General features: G+C 40.5%; 1 protein-coding gene across 1 annotated transcript in view; it reads left to right on the forward strand.

Annotated features, from left to right (window-relative positions):
* The window catches only part of LOC147386710 (transcription initiation factor TFIID subunit 12b-like), a 39961-nt gene that overhangs the window by 8728 nt on the left and 10984 nt on the right, over positions 1 to 20249 (forward strand). Inside the window, exons 3-4 of the mRNA XM_086423855.1 lie at positions 1603 to 2157; positions 2864 to 2938. Of these exons, the coding sequence (XP_086279981.1) occupies positions 1603 to 2157; positions 2864 to 2938 (630 nt within the window). The remainder of the gene's footprint in view (positions 1 to 1602; positions 2158 to 2863; positions 2939 to 20249) is intronic.

Here is a 20249-nt window from a genome sequence, read left to right on the forward strand (position 1 = left end):
CTTTTCTAGTACCTAAATCCAATTGTCCAGGAACTAAGTGTAAGTCCAACAATATTTTCTAGCAAAAATGCTTTTTTTTTTTTTCCAGATGCATAACTGTTTCTTTGTATTTTTTTTTTATTGATGTGCCATCCCATCAAATCTTGTATTTATTATTTTCTTTATCTTTATAAGAAATTGTGCTTCGTATGGATTGATAAAGGAATATAACATTTATCCTTTGTTGAATAGTATGTGAAAAGGACACTCCATTTTCAAGTTAATGCAATGTCAGACACTGTGTTGTATAACACCACGGATATGCTTTATGGTTTGTTGGGAAATCAAGAAATAACATGTTCATAGTATGAGCATAGTCAAGATGAGGAATTTGTGACAGATGAATGGAAAAAACTTGAAAAGATAATATAAAGAATTAAAGATTTAACCAACAATGTTGTGGCCCCAATTGATGATAAAATAAGGGAGAGTTGATGGAGATGTTTGGTCATGTGCAATGAGAACACTGGTTAGAAACGTGCTGGTTGAAGGCCTAAAGGGCAAGTTAGAGGCCAAAAGGATGTGGATTAAGGTTGAACGCGTATTTGAGGACACTTGCCTTGATGGAAATCACAAATTTGGATATAATTGAATGAAAGACCATTAATCATTAATGCAGGCAACCCCACAAAATGGGGGCAAGTCTTTTGGTATCATCAGGAACAACTTTATATACTATAGGGCCCATGTTTGAATGATACATGTTTCACTTTGGGAATTTCTTTATCAATGACGTTTGCCTCAAAGGTCGCCTTGTTGAGGATACTGTGATACAAAATATCCACCCTTCATTATGTTTTAGTTTCTTCAGTTGGGCTCTTTATCCTCATCATCCAATTGACAGTTACTGTCTGGCAATGATCGCCACATAAAGTAGTTGGGACAAGGCTTGATTCATCATTGGAGACTGTTAATTTTCACTTCATTGGAATCAATTAGTCCAATGACTTGAATAAGAGGGAAGGATATGTTGAGTCATTTTTACACTGTACTTCCAAACTTAAGACTTGCCTGAAAGACTTCCATTAAAAAAAGTTATAGCATGACCGGTAGGGATGTGAGAGGAGTTCTAGATTAATGATGACAAAAGCAAGGAAGTTGGCCCATTTCTTGCTTCCCCGTTATGCTCACTTATGACGTACCATTATCTGGTGGTGCAAGAAGTTGTTTTTTGCCCTCCCATCAAGGTTGAAGACTCAGACTCAATTTAGACTCAAAGTGGTCCTGAGTCAAGTCATTATTAGACTAAGCTGACCTTTGCAGTTTTGGATTTTTTTAAGAGGTCTGCTTCTTGGTATCTGAACTTGGTTTTTATAATTTTTTTTAAAAAGAAAGCTAAGGAAAATTCTTCATCTCCTGACTGCTAGATTGTGCCTGGTATTGAGTAATTGCTAATCTGCAATCCTTTGCTATAAGCCGATAACTTCTGCTTTTTACAAGAATCTGATATTTTTTTTCAGTTCAGTAGTTGCTTAGGTTTTCTAGTACGGAAGTGAATCGATAATGTAGTATATTAGTTTGCGTTCTGTGTACATGATTTTAACATCTAAATCCAATTTACAGAAGTTACAGGTTCAAGGCCTATCGAGGACATCATCACTAGCTTCCATGAACCCTCAGTTATCAGGGTTGGTTCAGAATGGGCAATCGGCTATAATGCAAAACTCTTTGCCACAGCAGCAGCAGCAGCAATGGTTGAAGCAAATGCAGCCTACAATATCTGGTTCAGGTTCTCCTTACCATCTTCAACAGCAACAGAGGCAGGCCTTCTTGCAGCAACAATTTGCTTCATCTCCACAACTGCACCAAAAATCCATGGCCTTGAACTCACAACAAATGCCACAATTAGTTCAGTCACAACTGGGTACCCAGCAGACACAATTACATCAGCAGCAACCACCACCACCATCACCATCACCTATGCAACAGCAGCTGCAGCAGCAACAACAATCTCCAAGAATGCCGGGACCGACAGTTCAGAAATCCTTAAGTTTGACAGGATCGCAGCCAGATACTCCTGCGTCTGGCACGACAACTCCTGGGGGGAGTTCAAGCCATGGAACAGAAGCAAGCAATCAGCTTCTTGGAAAGAGAAAAATACAGGATTTGGTCTCACAGGTCTTTCCTGCATATTTTAGCTCTCTTTTAGTTTAATCCTTGTCTGCACCATGTTTCATCAACTCTATTCTTGTACTTTGAATGATTTTGTTTGGAAATAGTGCAAGATCATGATTTTATAATTTAAAAGTATACAGAACTGTCAATCCAATGTACTTACATAGCGAAAAAGGTCAATCAACGGCACAATTTTACATTTGCATACCCGTGCATATACGCCATATCTACCTTTCTGATTTTGGCAGATTATCTTTATGGTCTAAAAAACATTATTTTCTACTTGATGAAAATGGATAATAATTGAGCTCTGTTGAAATCTAAGCTAACATTGGCATGGTGATAACTGGACAGCCTTCCTTCAACAAAATGGGTCCAGATAATGGGGTTTAAGATGATATAGATGGGACACTTATGATTTGGATGTCACTGTGAGGGTATTTTTATACATTTCAAACTACTGGTGAATTTGAACCAACTTGCCATTGTGAGTCATCATCTTGCAGTTATCTAAAATAAGCACTACTTTACTTGTATGTACTGGGAATCATGTATGAATAGAAGTTTTTATTCATTTTTCCATTCTATAATGATGTTCTTTATGACAATAGTTCTTGAGCTTGTTGATGTGTATGATAGCATGAATGAGATTCCTTCTCCAAGAGCTTCCATTTGTCTAATCTGATACTATCTTTTGGCTGTGCCTCAGGTGGATTCACAAGGGAAGCTGGATCCTGAAGTTGAAGATCTTCTCTTGGAGATAGCTGATGACTTCATTGATTCGGTAATGCTCATAATATACCTTTCCCTTTGCAAGGCAGGATAATTCATTAAATAAAAGCAATATAAGTGGTTGGTTTGCTTGTTTGGTGCTTTCTATATGTATACATACATGGACAGTGTTCGGTAACCAAAATTGTAGGCAAGTTTTGCTTATATGGCAAAAAAGTTTCGGAATGGGCTGATATTTTGTGAGGATGATCTCTATGGTAAGGAGACTATCCTCACAAAAATCAACCCATTCCGAAGCTTCTAACCCCATGAAAAGTGGGTTATAAACTAACGGTAAATATTGACGGTCCATGATTCTTCAACTTGTTAACTGGGGTTAGAAATTTCAGAATGGGCTAAATTTTTGTGAGGATGATCTCCTCATCCATAGAGATCATCCTCACAAAAAATCAGCCCATTCTGAAACTTTTAGCCCATATAGGACAAAACACTTTGTCCACAACATTGGCTCTTGACCCGACCCTATATATGTGTGTGTGTGTGTGTGTATTTTCTGTTTTGATGAACAATGAACATGGTAATATTTTCTGTTTAGATGAATCAATTTCCTTGCTATTAGTCATTGCATATACAGGTAAATTATTGTAGCCATAGGCAGATAATTGTTAGGTTACTGACTTTTTTGTTTGTTAGTATAGGTTAGTAACTTGTTAGAACTTACTGCTGGACTTGGAATCTCTTGGTGTATTGCTTTTGAATCTTTGAATCAATGTTATTGTTGAATTAGAAAAAAAAATATTATGTTTTCAAATCAAGAACAGAGATTCAATCTCGATTATTGAAGTTGGTACCTTCTCTGGGAATATATTGAGCTTCTTCCCCAAAGTTAGTGAACACAAGAATTGGTGGCCTTCTCATATCTGCTTGTTGGTGTCTCTCCCACTCTCTCTTTTGTAGATATGTAGAAATGGGACTTTCTGAAAAAAATGAAATGAATGGGGAAGTGAGAACTATTTCCAGCTCAAGATCCATTGAAATGCCTTCGAATGCACATTAACAGGGATAACCTGATTTCATTATTATTAGGATTGTGAACAATGAATCCCACTATGAAATTCAAAGATATTGGCTTTTAACCAGCAATGGTCTTCCATTTTCTTATGTTGTTGACTTCTAATCTAATTCCTTGTTTGTTACATCTTTTGCCAGATCTGTCATATATAATTTGCCATCTTTGGTTTAGTTTCTGCTCTAACTGGTTTGACTTGACTGTGTTGATGTTTGTTAAATAAGTCTATTGTTATTAAGTTTCTTAGTTTGTGGGTTCTTTTTAGTCTTTTCCTTATCTCAGTCTTTGTAATGCTTTAAAGCTTAATTAGGGCTAGTTAATCAACATTAATTTTTGATCTCTAAATTTCAATTTGGTATCAAAGCAAGGCTCTCTCGACCTCCGTCATCTCCCTTCTTCGTCTGCTACAAACTTTATACCCTTCTTCTTCCTTAAATCCCCTTCACACCTCTAGTCTTCAATACTTATCACCCCTACCATCCACCCTAATCGCATCATGCGATAGGGGTTTAAGACTTGTTTGAAGCCTCCGATCAGGCTGTTCTCTCAGCAACACTGCTGTTTGGGGTTGGCGATAACAACAAGGTGATGTTTTGAATGCTGGTTTGCTGAAGATCAACCAAACGACACCTCCATAGTGCTTTACGACACAACAACTGCTGTTGTTAGGCTATTTTGAAGCCCACGATTACAGCAGATTGCTGTTATGAACTCTGCGACACAATAGGACACCTCCATAGGGCCTTACGACTACAACAGATAGCTGTTCTGGTATTTGCGACACTTGCGATCACTGCAGAGGTGCAGTCAGAGGTCTACGATCACTGCAGAGGTGTAGTTGAGTGGCTGTGATTACAAAAAACCCTTTGTTTGAAAGCTACGATCACTCTAGACCTTGTTTTGGAGGTTGCGATCACAGTAGTCTTGTTGTTTGAGGGTTACAGCAGCCGCATAATTTTTTATTTGACTTCCCTTCAAACCAAAGTACATATTTTTTTTTTGTTATGGCCTCCGAGATGTCTTCTTCCTCGATCACCGGTGATAGTGCTGGATCAGGAGGTCTTCCTTCTCATTCGATCGATTTTCCAGGCATCCAAATTAGCATTGTAAACTTAGATGGTCCTAATTACCTTCTTTGAGCTCGATCGGTTGAAATGTTTATTGGTGGAAAATGGAAGATTGGTTACCTCACAGGGGTGGAAAAACAGCTGGCACTGACGGACACTACTTATCTCCAATGGTTTGCTAATGACTCTATGATCCGTTCTTGGCTAGTTACATCTATACAACCATACATTGCAGCTGGTTTCATGTTATACAAGATCGCAAAACAAATATGGGATTCCGTAAAGAATATCTACTCGCAACGTCAAAACAATGTTCGGATTTTTAACTTAAAGCGTGATATTTCCCGCCTTTCGTAAGGACTCTTCAGTCATCTCCTATATATCACAGTTACGGGCTAGATGGGAAGAGTTGACCTTCTATGCTTGGAAGGACTCTGTTGATGAGGCATTATATTCGTCGATTCTGAATAAGAATCGAGTTTTTCAGTTCCTAGCCGGACTCTGGGATGAATTTGAGTATGCGAGAGTTCATTTATTGGGTATGGATCCTTTTTCGTCCTACAGACTGTATGTTCTTACGTTTTGGTAGATGAGAGTCGTCGCACAGCTGTCCTACCTCATTCTTCAGGAGATCATTCAGCTATGCTTGTTCGTCTACCTTCTCCATAGCCTCCTAATGGATCTCTGCCTACCTGTCAACGACATAAGTGTGATCATTGTGAAAAGTTGGGTCACGTGAAGGCTCGTTGTTATGCACTTCATGGTCGTCCAAATCAGCAACGTCAACAATTTCAACGATCTTCAGCTCATGTAGTTTCTCAATCGACTACTGATCTAGCCCCTTCTTAGATTCGGTATCTCTATCCTAAGCCGAGCTTGACAAGTTCAAGAAATTCTTCAATCAGATGGAGACTTCATCTCAACCAGTTTTTACATTCGCTCACTTAGGTACCTTTGCATTTGCACACAGTGTTTCCACCACCTCACCATAGATCATTGATTCTGGTGCCTCAGATAACATAATCGGTACGTCCTACTTATTTTAAACCTATAGTGTTTGTTCTGGTCATCGCAAGGTTCGCCTAGCTAATGATTCGTTGTCTTCTATAGTTGGTCAAGGTCATTTACCTGTTACATCTTCTTTATCCTTAATTAACACACTGCATGTTCCTTAACTCACTACTAATCTTATATCTGTTAGTAGCATTACCAAAAATTTGAATTGCAGTATAATTTTTTATTTTTCTCAGTGTGTCTTTCAAGATCTGAGGTCGAAGAGGACGATTGGCATTGGACTTGAAGTGAATGGACTGTATCTCTTAGACCTACCCAGTTCTCCTAGCATCCATTCTGCCTCTCAGCTTAGTAGTAATTGTTTTAATAAGGCTCTTGTAATGTGTTGGCATTTACGCCTAGGCCATATTTCCTTTAGATATTTGAAACACATGTTCCATACTTTAGTTAATAATAACAATTTGCTTGATTTTTCTTGTGAAACTTGCCAATTAGTTAAACATGTGCGTTTTCTTATCCTATTAGTATGAATACTACTGCACTTGCTATGTTTGACCTAATTCATTCTGATGTGTGGGGTCCTCCCCTATCACATCAACCTTGATTTTCACTATTTTGTCCTGTTCATCGATGACCACAGTCGTACCACTTAAGTTTATCTAATGAAACATAAAAGTGAAGTTTATGAGATTTTCAAGCAATTTCTTGATATGGTTTATACCCAGTTTGGTCGTACCATCAAGACCTTCCGTTCTGATCATGGTACTGAGTACATCTACAGTGAGGTCTTGAAACTCTGTTTAGAATATGACATTGAGCATTAAATGTCCAATGTTAAGACCTCTCAGCAGAATGGTCGATCTAAACGAAAAAATGGCCATATTCTAGAGTTAGCTCGTGTCCTCTCTATTGGTATGAACGTGCCTCAATCCTATTAAACTGATGTTGTACTTACTACTGTCTACCTTATTAATCGGACCTCCTCCCGAGTTATTCAGTTTGCCACACCCCTTTCTCAGCTTTATCCGGATCATTCCCTTTTTCCACTTCCTTCGCGTGTTTTTGGGTGTGTCTGTTTTATTCAAATTCTTGACCAAACTCGTACTAAACTTGACCCTAAGGCCGTAAAATGTATTTTTTTGGATTATTCCTCTACGCAGAAAGAATATCGTTAACATCCTCCTACTCGACGACGTTTCATTTCTCAGGATGTTTCCTTTTTTGAGCATACCTCGTACTACAATGGGTCCGTTGGCATTCAATCTGAGTGGTTTCCCCTAGATTCATCTGTTGATCCTTTCCCGTCTTTATTTCCTCTTCCCATGCTTGTTCCTCCTTCTCTACCCCCTGTTAGTTTGTCACCTCCTCCTCTGCAGGTTTACTCTCGGTGTCCTCGTGATACTACCATCACTCCTATGCCAGACCAGCTCGCCTCCGGCTCCGTCTCTTGCCTTTATGATGATCGTCCTATTGCCACTCATAAGGGTAAGCGTACTTGTACTTATCCAATTTCTAATTATATATCTGATTCGGTCCTCTCACCCTTCTATCGGAGTTTACTTTCTTTTGTTTTCGCTGTTTTTCTTCCAACTATTGTTGCAGATGTTATTACCCATCCTGAGTGACGAGCAGGTATGATTGATGAGTTGAATGTTCTTGAAAAGACTCAGACTTGGGAACTTGTACCTCTTCTACTTGGTAGGAAGGCTGTGGGATGTCGCTGGGTTTTCACTCTTAAGCATAATCCAGATGGCTCTATTGCTCGTTATAAGGCTCATCTGGTAGCCAAGGGTTATGCTCAGACTTATGGTATTGATTATCAGGAGACATTTTCTCCGGTTGTCAAGATGACCACCATTCGTGTTCTTCTTTCTGTTGCCGTTATCAGAGGGTGGTCCTTCTTTCAGTTAGATGTCAAGAATGCATTTCTCAATGGTGATCTTCAGGAAGAAGTCTATATGGCCCAACCTCCTGGGTTTCTTACATCTGCTTCTCTTGCACATGTCTGTTGTCTTCGCTGTTCTTTTTATGGCCTGAAACAGTCTCTTTACGTATGGTCTAAGCGCTTTATTAAAGGCATGCATCAGTTTGGTTTCCATTGGAGTTCTCCTGATCATACTCTCTTCTTACGTCAATCCCAGGGCAAAATTGTAGCTCTGATTGTTTATGTGGATGATATTGTTCTTACTGAAGATGATGATGTTGGCATTGTCGAGGTAAAAACTTACTTAGGATGTCAATTTGAAATAAAGGACCTTGGGCATCTTCGCTATTTTTTGGGTATTGAGGTTGTGTGGTCTTAATCCGAGATATTTATTTATCAGCGAAAGTATGTTCTTGATTCACTCAGTGACTCTGGTCAGCTTGGTTCTCGTCCCGCCGATACTCCTATTGAGCAGAATCGTAGGTTGGCTGATTCTGAGGGGGAGTGTTTGGAGGATATTGGTCAGTATCAGCGTCTTGTGGGAAAATTGATCTACTTGTCTATGACTCGCCTTAACATTGCCTACGTTGTTAGTGTTGTAAGTCAGTTTATGCACTCGCCTCGAACATCTTATCTTACTGCTGTCTATCGTATTCTTAAATATCTTAAGGGATGTCCTAGTCGAGGTATCCTGTTCAGTAATCATGGTCATCTTCGCATTGAGGCATGGACAAATGCAGATTATGCTAGTTCAATGACTGATAGACGATCTACTTGGCGTAGTAAGAAGCAGGATTTGGTTTCTCGATCTAGTGCTGAGTCAGAATACCGAGCTATGGCACTTGGAGTGTGTGAGTTATTGTGGCTCAAGATCTTATTAGCAGACTTGTGTCTTCCTGTGCCAATCTCGTTCTTACTTTATTGTGATAATAAATCAACTATTAACATAGCAGCAAATCCGATTCAACATGATAGAATGAAACATATCGAAATTGATCGTCATTTTAGAGAAAGATGGTTTCTGGACAGATTTGTACTACTTTTGTACCTACATCTCAACAACTCGCTGATATTTTTACTAAAGTGTTAGCAAAACCGCCTTTGAAGGTGTCTTGTCCAAGTTGGGTGTTGTTGATATCCACGCACCAACTTGAGGGGGAGTATTAAATAAGTCTATTGTTATTAAGTTTCTTAGTTTGTGGGTCCTTTTTAGTCTTTTTCTTATCTCAGTCTTTGTAATGCTTTAAAGCCTAATTAAGGCTAATTAATCAACATTAATTTTTGATCTCTAAATTTCAATTATGTTATATTGTTAACCGATCGGAATTCCCTTGTAAAATTTATATCCAGTCACTGACTCTGACCCTTTTGTGGCCTTTTCAATTCATGAAATCTATGTACTGCCTCCAGTTAATTGTAATGATGCATGGCAAGCATTCTTTTTTGGATTAATTGTAATGATGCATGGCAAGTATTCTTTTTTGGATGTTTAAGCTGGACTTAAACCAATGCGTTGCAATATGTCCACCAACTTTGCTATGGGTATAACTAAGCCCATGATTCATGACTAACTCCAATGGCATGCGAGCATATTTTATAATTTTTTTTCCTGTAAAATGGAGGTGCAAAGGTTCAAACTTGAAACGTATTACAGCAAATTCAATGGTCATATTATTGGAACATGCTCATTTTTTATGTCCCCCATCCCCTCTTTGAACCTAATACCTCTCTCGAAACCCTCGCTCATCTTAAGAACCCCTTTCCAAACACTACACTCATATGAGTCTTTAGCCTCGCCACTATACCAACCTAGCCTCCTTTCCCGTACTTAGCCATAATGACCTTCCTCCAAAGTTTCCCCCTCTCCTCCCCGAACCGCCAAAGCCATTTTCTTAAAAACGCTCTATTGGCTAATCTAAGCCCCTTAATCCCCAGCTCCTCGTTATTCTTGGGCATGCAAAGCACCTTCCATCTGACCAGGTGATACTTCCTCCTACCACTCTTATCATTCCACTAAAAGTTCCTCATGAGCTTTTCCAATTTAATTTCTACGGACCTCGGGAGCATGAATAAAAAGAGAAAATAAATCGGGATAGTCGTCAATGTGCTTTTAATCAAAGTTGCTTTCCCTCCCTTCAAAAGATACTTAGCTTTCCACGTGTTCAACCTTTTCTCCAGTCTCTCAATCACTCCATCCCAAATTTTGATACTATTATAGGGTGTTCCCAATGGTAAACCCAACTATGACGTGGGTAGGGTATCATGACCACACCCCAAAGTTGCCGCCATCAACTGAATATTGTAATGACCTGAAATCCTAAAATGTATCTCGAGGAAAGAATTTTAGATCTGTGCATTGATTTAAAAGTTATCTAATCCTCGAGTTTCGCATTAGATATTTTTCTAATAGGTAAACGACACCTTAGAGACGTAATTTAAGGAAACTGATCATACCATTAGATTCGTGTCGAAAAAATCATCCGAAATAGAGTATAAGTTTGTCCAATTCGGCATTCGGGAAAAACAATTCCCAAAATGACAAGTATGTCCCAACTTAAGTGATATAAATATCTAAATTCTATTAGAAAAATCAGATTTTTCTTATTCTTCTCTCTAAACAAATCTCAACCCTTTTCCTTCAATATTTGAAACTCAGATCTACGCCAAACGAGAACAATCCGAGCTTAGGCGTAAGAAGGAAAGTTGTTCCTCTCGCCAAGGGTTACGCGTGGACGCAAAGAAATCCGATTTTCGCCGGAAGAAAAGTTTGGAGATTGGCCGGAGGCGATTTTAAAGTCCGTTCAACCGTTGAAAATAACTTAATGTAGGTTGCCTTCCCTTCTACCTTCTAGTTATGCTATAATTTCATAGAAAATCCATATGATTGTTGATAAATCGATTATTTCATTAAGTTTATACATATTTGAACAATTTAAATCATGTTTGCATGCTTATTTATGATTGGTTTTAGTTCATTTGATGTAACATAAGCATTTTATAGTTAGTATAATATTTGAATCGATTTTGGTTGAGTTTCAACGAAAAATAACGAAAAATCAGCAATTCGGAAAAGTATCCGAATGTTGAGTTTGGTTCTAATTTGTTTTGTGTTGCTTCCATATACTATGTATACCCATTTCCTACATTTATTCATTAAAAACAATTAAGTATTACTTTAAGTTCTTTAATAAATAAATAAATAATTTGTTTTCAAGTTCGACTTTGAAAATCATTTTTTCAACACTTAGTTAAATTTTCATAGATTTTCAGCTTTTATGTCTTATGGTTTTATCTTTATTTTCGAGCCTCTCGACTCAACCAAAACCATCGAATGGAATTGGTTGATGCTTTATGGATTTCGAATTACTTTAAAAGTAAAATTACTTTAATAGATATGTAGGAAATTAGATGATAGATTGATCGATTTAATTGATGGATGGATAGAGAGAACGTATGTTCTCGACTGATTGATGGGACAGTGCCTCCAGCTCTACGTAGTGGCCATGCCACGTAAAACGTGATAGATAGATAGAGGGATGAGATAGTTGATGGATGGAAATGACAGATAACTGTCACTGGAGGGCACTACCAGACTTTGTTTGTATTTTCGATTAAAAAGAAATGATATATTATATACAAAATAAATTATTTTGTTTACCAGTAAAGGTTTGTAGAAAACCCATAAAGAGTGACACGTTGCTGTGTGTCCGGAAGCGGCGAGTCAATCTAGGATAACACTAGATGTCATATGCTCTTCGGTAGTATGGGATACCTTAGAGCATATTACAGCTTATGAAATCCGGGAATTTCTCCTACTTATTTCCTGGGGAACGTTGTGTGTAAAGGCGGTCTCTGTATAGTGTAGAGATAGGCGGGGTTCACATGCATTGCCTCTTGATAGGCTTCGACGCGAGGGGTCTCCTGGCTAGTTAGTGATCACTATTAGTCGTCTGTAGTCGTCAAACGGTCGACCTCACCGTTAGTTGAACTCAGTATTGGGTTCTTGGTCAACGGCCAGTCTGAGCCGGATAAATGGTCATCCAACCGTGGTATGCTAGACCGGCCACAAAATCAGATTATAACGATGGGATTCCACATCGGAGGTTAAGTTTGGAATATCGTATTGCCATAGCCGAGGCGGTTATATCGGCGTGTTCCTCTGCTCTCTTATCGATTACACCGCCGTGTCTTATTATGTATCTTTTTTCTTATTTTGTAATGATTGATAGGTGTTTTCATTTAAAAGATGCATATGTTACTTTAAATGATTGAAAATGATAGATTGAAAGTTATTATAACTGTTTCCTGAGTATGTTTAGACATTTATCGTATGTCACATTATGAAAACTTGCATTATTTAATTGTTCTAATGATTACTCGTGCATGTATGACTCGCTGTTAGAACGGCGTTCATCCTGCTGAGTAACATTCCCCTGTTACTCACCCTATCCTTCCCCTTTCAGATTATTCAACTTTTGAAGAACCGTTCTTTGAGGAGGTCCTCGAGGAGGATCAGATTGATGTCTTGCCGCCGCCATGTCTTTGAGGACTAGTAGACGATCCTAGCGGTTTTTGGTTGTAGATAAGAAACATGGTAGTTTAGAAATTTTTGTAACCTGATGAATTATGAGATTAAAGATCTTGACTTATATCAGTGTTTGTCGATTTCTTTTGTTTACTCTAGACTCTCGTATAGATATTAGTTAAATGTTTATTCCGCTGCGTATATTTTCTTTTCATAAGTATTATTATTTATGAATGTTCTGTCAGATTGTGTGATTTATTACCTCACACCTCGAGATTCTAACCGATGAATCATAGGGATTCGTGTTGGGATTTCGGGGCGTGACAAATATTATCCACCTCTCCTACCCAAAAAGCTTACTTTTTTGTAAATTGATATGTAATCCTAACATAGCCTCAAAGTAGCACAATAAAACATGAAGAACCCTCACCTGGTCCCTCGAATGCTAAAAAAAAACTAGTGTGTCGTCCGCAAATTGAAGGTGAGAGATCAATGGTCCTTCGTTCACTCTAAACCCCGAGAGTTTATCTAACTCGACTGCTCTTCTAAACAATCTACCCAGGGCTTCAGCTATAATAAGAAACAAGAATGGGGATAAATGATCCCCTTGCCTCAACCCTCTCGAGCCTCTAAAAAAGTCCGTCGGGCTCCCGTTGACAAGAATCGAGTACGACACCGTTGTAACACATTTCATAATCCAACTAATCCACATTGTATCAAAATCCATCCTCCCCATCATCTATTTTAAGAAGTCCCAACTCACATGATCATAAGCTTTTTGTAAATCTATTTTCCCTATCATCACCTCCTTGTTCTTAATCCTAGAATCAAGATATTCATTTGCCATCAAAACACTATCAAGAATTTGTCTACCCCTAATGAAGGCACTTTGCTCGTCATCAATGAGACTAGGGAGAACTGTTTTCAACCGCGAAGCTAGCACTTTGGATATAATTTTGTACACCGAGGCTAATGGGTTTGAAATCTCCTAGCTCATCCACCCCAATTTTCTTGGGGATCAAGGCCACAAATGTGCTGTTAAGGTTATATTCCAAACACTTCTTATCTTGCAACTCCTTGATAACTTTCATGAAATCTTACGACATGATCTCCCAACAATGTTTGTAGAATTCCATAGTAAAACCATCCGGCTCCGGTGCCTTATCTCTGCTCATCGAAAAAAGAACTGATTTAACCTCCTCCTCCCTTATTTGTCTTTCCAACCAAACCCTCTCTTCTTGGGTCAATGACTTGAAATCTAGGTTATTCGATTACAGTCTTAAGGGTCTCTTTTCCTTATACAGATCTTTGTAAAATTCCACCATTCCTTTCCTACCTTCCTCCTCTCCTACCACCATGATATCCTTGATGTAGAGTTTGTCCAGCTGATTGCTTCTATAGAAATTTGCCACTTTGTGAAAAAAATTTGTGTTATTATCCCCTTTTTTCAATCATTTGATCCTCGATTTTTGTCTCCAACTTATCTCCTCCATGAACGCAACTCTTTGAAATTCCGATTTCAACTCCATTCTTTTATCTCTTTCATCCATGGTCAAATTCCTTTCTTCCCCCCTTTTGTCCAATGTTTCAATGTCTATCAAGATCTCTTTTTTTTCACGTCAATTCTCCCCAAAACCTCTTTATTCCACACCTTCAACTTTTCTTTCAAAAATTTAATTTTCTTCTTAAACACACATCTCGGATTTCCTATAGAGGGGCACTCACTCCACCATTTCTTGATGAAATCTAAGAAATTGGGTTGGACTAGCCACATGTTTTCAAATCTGAACGGAAGAGGATATTGTCTAGGGTGTCCTGCTTCCAAGAGGATAGGGGTATGATCAGAAATTGGACTAGGACTGACCAATTGAATCACATTTTGAAATTGTTCCTCCCACGCATTATCAATCAGAAACCTGTCTAATCTGGACATCCTTGAGTTACTTTGGTTGTTGAACCACGTGAATCGTCTACCCAGGAAAGGGAAATCCATTAGGCAGTGTCTGCTTATAAAATTTTTTTTTGATCGGTAAAGATAATTTTATTAGAAAAGCCAAGAAAAAGGGGGGTCGAGGAGACCAACCCAAAACATAGAAAAAGAAAAAACAAAACAGATACAATTAGTCCCCGAACAAAGAACACACCCTCTCCCACCTTACCACAAAGTCTTCAAAGAAAACCCCTTTAAACTCCTTATACAATTTGCTCCAAGAAAACATGAGTTCCAAAATAGAGATAATAAGACCATCCAAAGTAACCTCTCTCCCCTCGAAGATGCATCGATTACGCCCCTTCCAAATGCCCCAACAAATTGCAAATGGGGCCAAAAACCAGAGAATCCGCTTCGAGGATAAGAAAGCCCCTCCCCATGTCACCCAAGATTCCAAAACCGACTTAAGTGATCTGGGGAGACATCCTATTAAACCAAACAAAGTTAAAAAATGCGACCAAATGTGATGCGCCACCCGGCAATGCATGAGAAGGTGGTCCACCGTTTCCGCCTGAGACCTACACATACAACACTGATTTGGCGCAATAAATCCTCTTTTTATTAATTGATCCATTGTTGCAAGTCTCCCTAGAGTCGCCAGCCAAAGAAACGTCGATATCTTCGGAGGAATCTTACCACCCCAGACAAGAGTGTGAGGAAAAGACATCCCAAAGCTATGCGTTATGCTCTTGTAAAAAGACTTCACTGTAAAGTTGCCATCTACAGACGCCCCCCACACTCTCTGATCTTCCAGTAAGCACTCCCAATTTCTGCTCTCTACCAAGGATACTAACCTCCCTACACTATCCACCTCCCAATCATTAAACGGTCTTCTAAAGCCAAAGTCCCAATTAGTTATCCCGTTGTCATTGATTTTGAAACTGGAGATAAACTGGTTATTCTTCATCGACAACGCAAAAAATAACTCTGGAAATTGATCTTTAATGATTCCATCCCCACACCACCAATCCTCCCAAAATCTTACCTTATCCCCCCTCCCCACCTTACATTTCACTCTTTTCTTGAAAATCGGCATTATTTTGTAAATGCCTCTCCACACCCCGCAACCCAGGGCCCCTTTAACCGGACCACTCTCCCACCCATTCTCATTCGCCCCATATTTATCCACAATTACTTTTCTCCACAGACTCTCCCTTTCTACACCAAACCTCCAAAGAGCCATTTCCCTAGCAAAGCCGAATTCATGGAGCCAAACTTCCGGAAACCCAACCCTCCATTCTTCTTAGTCAAACATAACTTCCTCCAACTCACCCAGTGGTATTTTCTAGCCCCATCTTTTCCATGCCACAAGAAGTTCTGGCAAATTTTCTCTAATTGAACTTCCACACTCCTCGGCAAGGAAAATAGAGAGAAAGTATAAATGGGGATACTAGCCAAAACACTCCTAATAGAGTAATCTTCCCTCCTTTTGATAGAAGCTTAGACTTCCAGGTGCTTAATTTCTTCCTCTCATCCTATCAACAACCGGCTCCAAATTTCCTTACTAGAATAACCCATTCCAATGGAGTCCCAAATATGTGGATGGAAGTGTCCCCATTTGAACCCCCAACAAAGCTGCCGCTGCCTCCACCCCTTCACTTTCTCCCACTGCAAACAATTTACTCTTTCTCAGATTGACCGGAATGCCCAATATCACCTCAAAACACCCTAGTAAACCGCTCAAGAAGCTCACCTGTCTCGGCGAGTAATCCAAAAAGATTAAAGTATCGTCCGCAAACTGAAGGTGAGAAATGACATGCCCCCCTGTCTTAGTGGAAAAACCAGTCATCTCCCCTTCCATCACCGCTTTTGACATCATTCTACCCAAGGCCTCCATCACTATCACAAACAGAAAAGGGGATAACGGATCCCCTTGACGAAGACCCCTTGAACTTCTGAAGTTTACCCCGTTGGAGATCCGTTAACCAGAACCGAAAAGGTAGAAGTGGATATACATTTCATGACCCATCGAACCCACATCTCCCCAAAACCCATTCTCCTCAGCAAATACTTCACCAAGTTCCAGTTAACATGATCATAAGCTTCTCTAGATCTACCTTGCAAACCAAACCTGGAATTTTGGCTTTTCTTCTCGAATCAATGCATTCATTGGCTATCAATACCCCATCCAGGATCTGCCTCCCTGCAACAAACGCCCCTTGCGCCGGACCAATATGCTACTTAGCACTGTTTTCAGCCTAGATGCCAAAACTTTCGAAATGATCTTATACACCGAGCTAAAACCAGGCTAATAGGTCTAAGGTCTGTGATGTCTTCTGTACCAGATATCTTGGGAATGAGAGCAATGAAAGTGCTATTCGAGCCCAAATCCAGAAATCCATCCCTATAAAACTCTTCTATGGTTGCCATCACATCCTCTTTAACTGTCTCCCAACAGGCTTTGAAGAAGCTAAGGAAAAACCATCCGGCCCCGGAGCTTTATCACTTCCCAGACCACTAACCACTTCCCACACTTCAACTGTATCAAACGGTCTTTCAAGCCACCTTTTCTGATCCAAGGAGATGCTATCAAAGGATAGGGAATCTAATGACGGTCTAGTCACATGTTCCTCTGTGTAAAGATTCTTATAGAACTGAGTCACCCCCTCACAAACCTCTTCCTCGCCCACCTTCCACACACCATTAACTTTGAACTTCGAAATAAAATTTACCCGACTGTTGAAATTCGCCATCCGATGGAAATAGGAAGTGTTCTTATCCCCCTCCTTCAACCAACGAACTCTCGATTTTTGTTTCCAACAAATTTCCTCCATTGAGGCTAGCCTCTGAAATTCAACCTTAAGATCCACTCGACGCAGTCCTTCTCCAGGACCTAGACAACCTCTTTCCTCTTTTTCCTCAAGATTTTTAAGCTCTACCAGCACAGCCTCTTTCCTTGTATTTACACAACCGAAAGTCTCCTTATTCCAAATTTTTAGCTTTTCCTTAATAGCCTTCAACTTTAATCTCAACACTCTCCCTGCCCTGCCTTCAAACACTAGCTCACTCCACCACCTCTGAATCAACTCCCCAAATTCAGGCTGCTCAAGCCACATATTCTCAAATCTGAAAGGCGTAGGACGATTCCGCGACACCCCGCCACTAACGAAATAGGACTGTGATCAGACACAGGATTTGGCCATTTCTCCTGAATCAAACTCCCGTAATGCTCTTCCCAATCCAAGGATACCAGAAAGCGATCCAATCTTATAAGGATTGGAGTTTCTTGATTATTAGACCACGTAAATCTTCCCCCACAAAGCGGAAGATCAATGAGCTCGTTATGATCCACAAAATCCGAGAAACGACGCATCTTTCTCGTGCTTCTCGAACCCACACTTTTTTCAAAAGGAAATCTAATGACGTTAAAGTCTCCCCCCACCACCCACGGTCTATCCCAGTGACCTCTAACGTCTTCTAGTTCCTCCCAAAATTGCCTCCGCTCACACCCTAAAGTAGGTCCATACACCCCGGTCAAAATCCAAGTAAAATCTTCCCCAATCATTCTACATAACACTGACACAGTAAAAGCCCCTATGAGAATATCCTCCACCACCACTCTCTTTTTGTTCCACATTAGAATGATACCACCCGAAGCCCCCCAAGATGGCAGTTCGCACCACCCAATGAACCGAATGCCCCATATCTCCTTGATTATCCTAGTCTACTAAATTTAACTTTGATTCTTGCAAAACCACCACGTCTGGCTTCTGCTGATGAAGAAAAGCCTTAATAGCCGCTCTTTTCGAAGCCGCATTCAAGCCCCTTACATTCCAAGAGAAAATTTTAATCGACATTAAGACCTATCAAGCGCCTTCCGGCTCTTTTCCCACTTGAGACTATTAACGGAAATTCCTCGACAGATTTTTTAAGCTCCATGATTTCCTTTTTCAATCTCTTGTTTCTCTCCTTGCCCAATTTTTCATCACCCGACAAAAGCCTTGTGATCCTTAACCTTGCAAATTCGTGCTGAAATCTCTCCTTTGGCGTCATCACCATTGCCCCACTAAAGGAAGGACCACCCCCTGATAATGGCCACTGACCCACCACCTTATGCATACAAACTACCACTCCCTCGCTCGTCTTCAAAGCCACATTAACCAATAGCTGCGCCACATTACCTTCATTTCTAATCGACATTCCCAACTTCAACCCTGTTTCCAACATATTGGCCAAAACCTGTTCTGTGATGTCCATCAATTTGCCCTGATAATCCGTGGCCCCCCTTTCCATCCTCACCGATGGTACTGTCGCCATAGAATCTTCAATTTGCCTCTCTTGTTGCTGCAGTATCTTCGACCCATTCTTCACCATTTCCGACTCTACGCCACCCTCTCTCCTCCACTCTAGCCCCTTTACTTGCTTAGCAACTTGCTGACTGCCCATGACTATGTTCCTCTGTCTCCTCTGCCTTCTATCCAACCAACCTCTGCTTTTACTGTCCCCCTTACTCACTGCTGAACTACGATCCCATGGACTCCTTGGCCCACTCAAGTACACCCTCAAAACAACTTTACATAGATCTACCTCCCCAGATCTTCCTCCTTGCTGTTTACAACAACCCAACCTTCCATCCTCCGAGATCACTCCATTCCCCCAGAATTTTGAACCCCGATGTATTCGGCAAGCCAAGCATACAACACTGAATTCCAAGCTCCCTATCTTTCATGCTCTCCATTTCACCCCCCACGTGGATTGTTTGAGCCACCATCACCTGCCGTGACTCACTCACATCTACCATACCCATCTCCAGCTCCCCCGGCAGAGATCCCTCGAACACTATTTCCTTCTCTTTATCTATGCTCTGCGCAAGAGTAACTGATATTGCTGTCTCCTCCACTACGACACCCTCCACGACCTCAGATTCCTCCACTTTCCTCCCTATTCTGTCGAACTCCTCGGCTTTGTCCATTTCCCCTGTCGGTCTGATTCTGTTCTTCCTTATAACCTTCTTATACCGCTGGACTATTTCGCAGGCTTTAGTGCGCTTAAGCCCTTTCACCTTAACGGGCCCAGCCAGACCAAAACCTTCTTTTCTCAGGCCCACCTCAGACCCACCCACCTTACGTAGGCCCTTACCATTTGACATTAACTTTTCAGCCCCATCCATTATGTTTTCCTGACCCAATAAAGATTCCTCATTTAACTCGTTCCCTGGCCCAACATCTCCGAAATATTGGGCTTCCCCAGCCAGCCCACCTAGACATTTTTGTTCCACTGGTTCCTCCACTAATGTTGTAGGCCCAAGCCCACCTATATCTGTTTTAAAGCACTCCACCACCCCATTCTTTCTCAGCCAGCGCATGTATTCTACGTTTCTAGCTGCTGTAGCTAGTAATCCTATCGTACGGGCCTGCTTCTGATTCCAGCGGCGTGGCTTCGAAACATAATTACCACTGCCACGTGTACCACTCCAACGTCGAGTTTTGAAAAGCTTCGACTGCTCAGCCTTCCCACATACGCAATCTCCAGGCAGACTTGATAATCCCCGACCAGCCACACTAATGCCAGGTATTACCGGCTGATCTTCCATCTCCTCCGTCTGCAGCCCAACCTCCACCACCTGTAGTCCAGTTTCAGCCTTGGTATTGAACCTTTTTTCCACCAATTTACCCGAAACTTCCACGCACTCTCGCTCCCCTTCCCCGTCCATACTTATCACTTCAATCCCTAATCTAAATCTAAAACCATCCACCCATAGCAGAAGACCCCTCGGCATTTTCCATGGAGAATAATTCACCTTCAGTTTTGCACTATCCAACTTCGCACGACGA

Source organism: Akebia trifoliata, chromosome 14 (genome assembly GCF_017979445.1).
Source record: "Akebia trifoliata isolate Shusen 1 chromosome 14, ASM1797944v1, whole genome shotgun sequence".
NCBI classification, from domain to species: Eukaryota; Viridiplantae; Streptophyta; class Magnoliopsida; order Ranunculales; family Lardizabalaceae; genus Akebia; species Akebia trifoliata.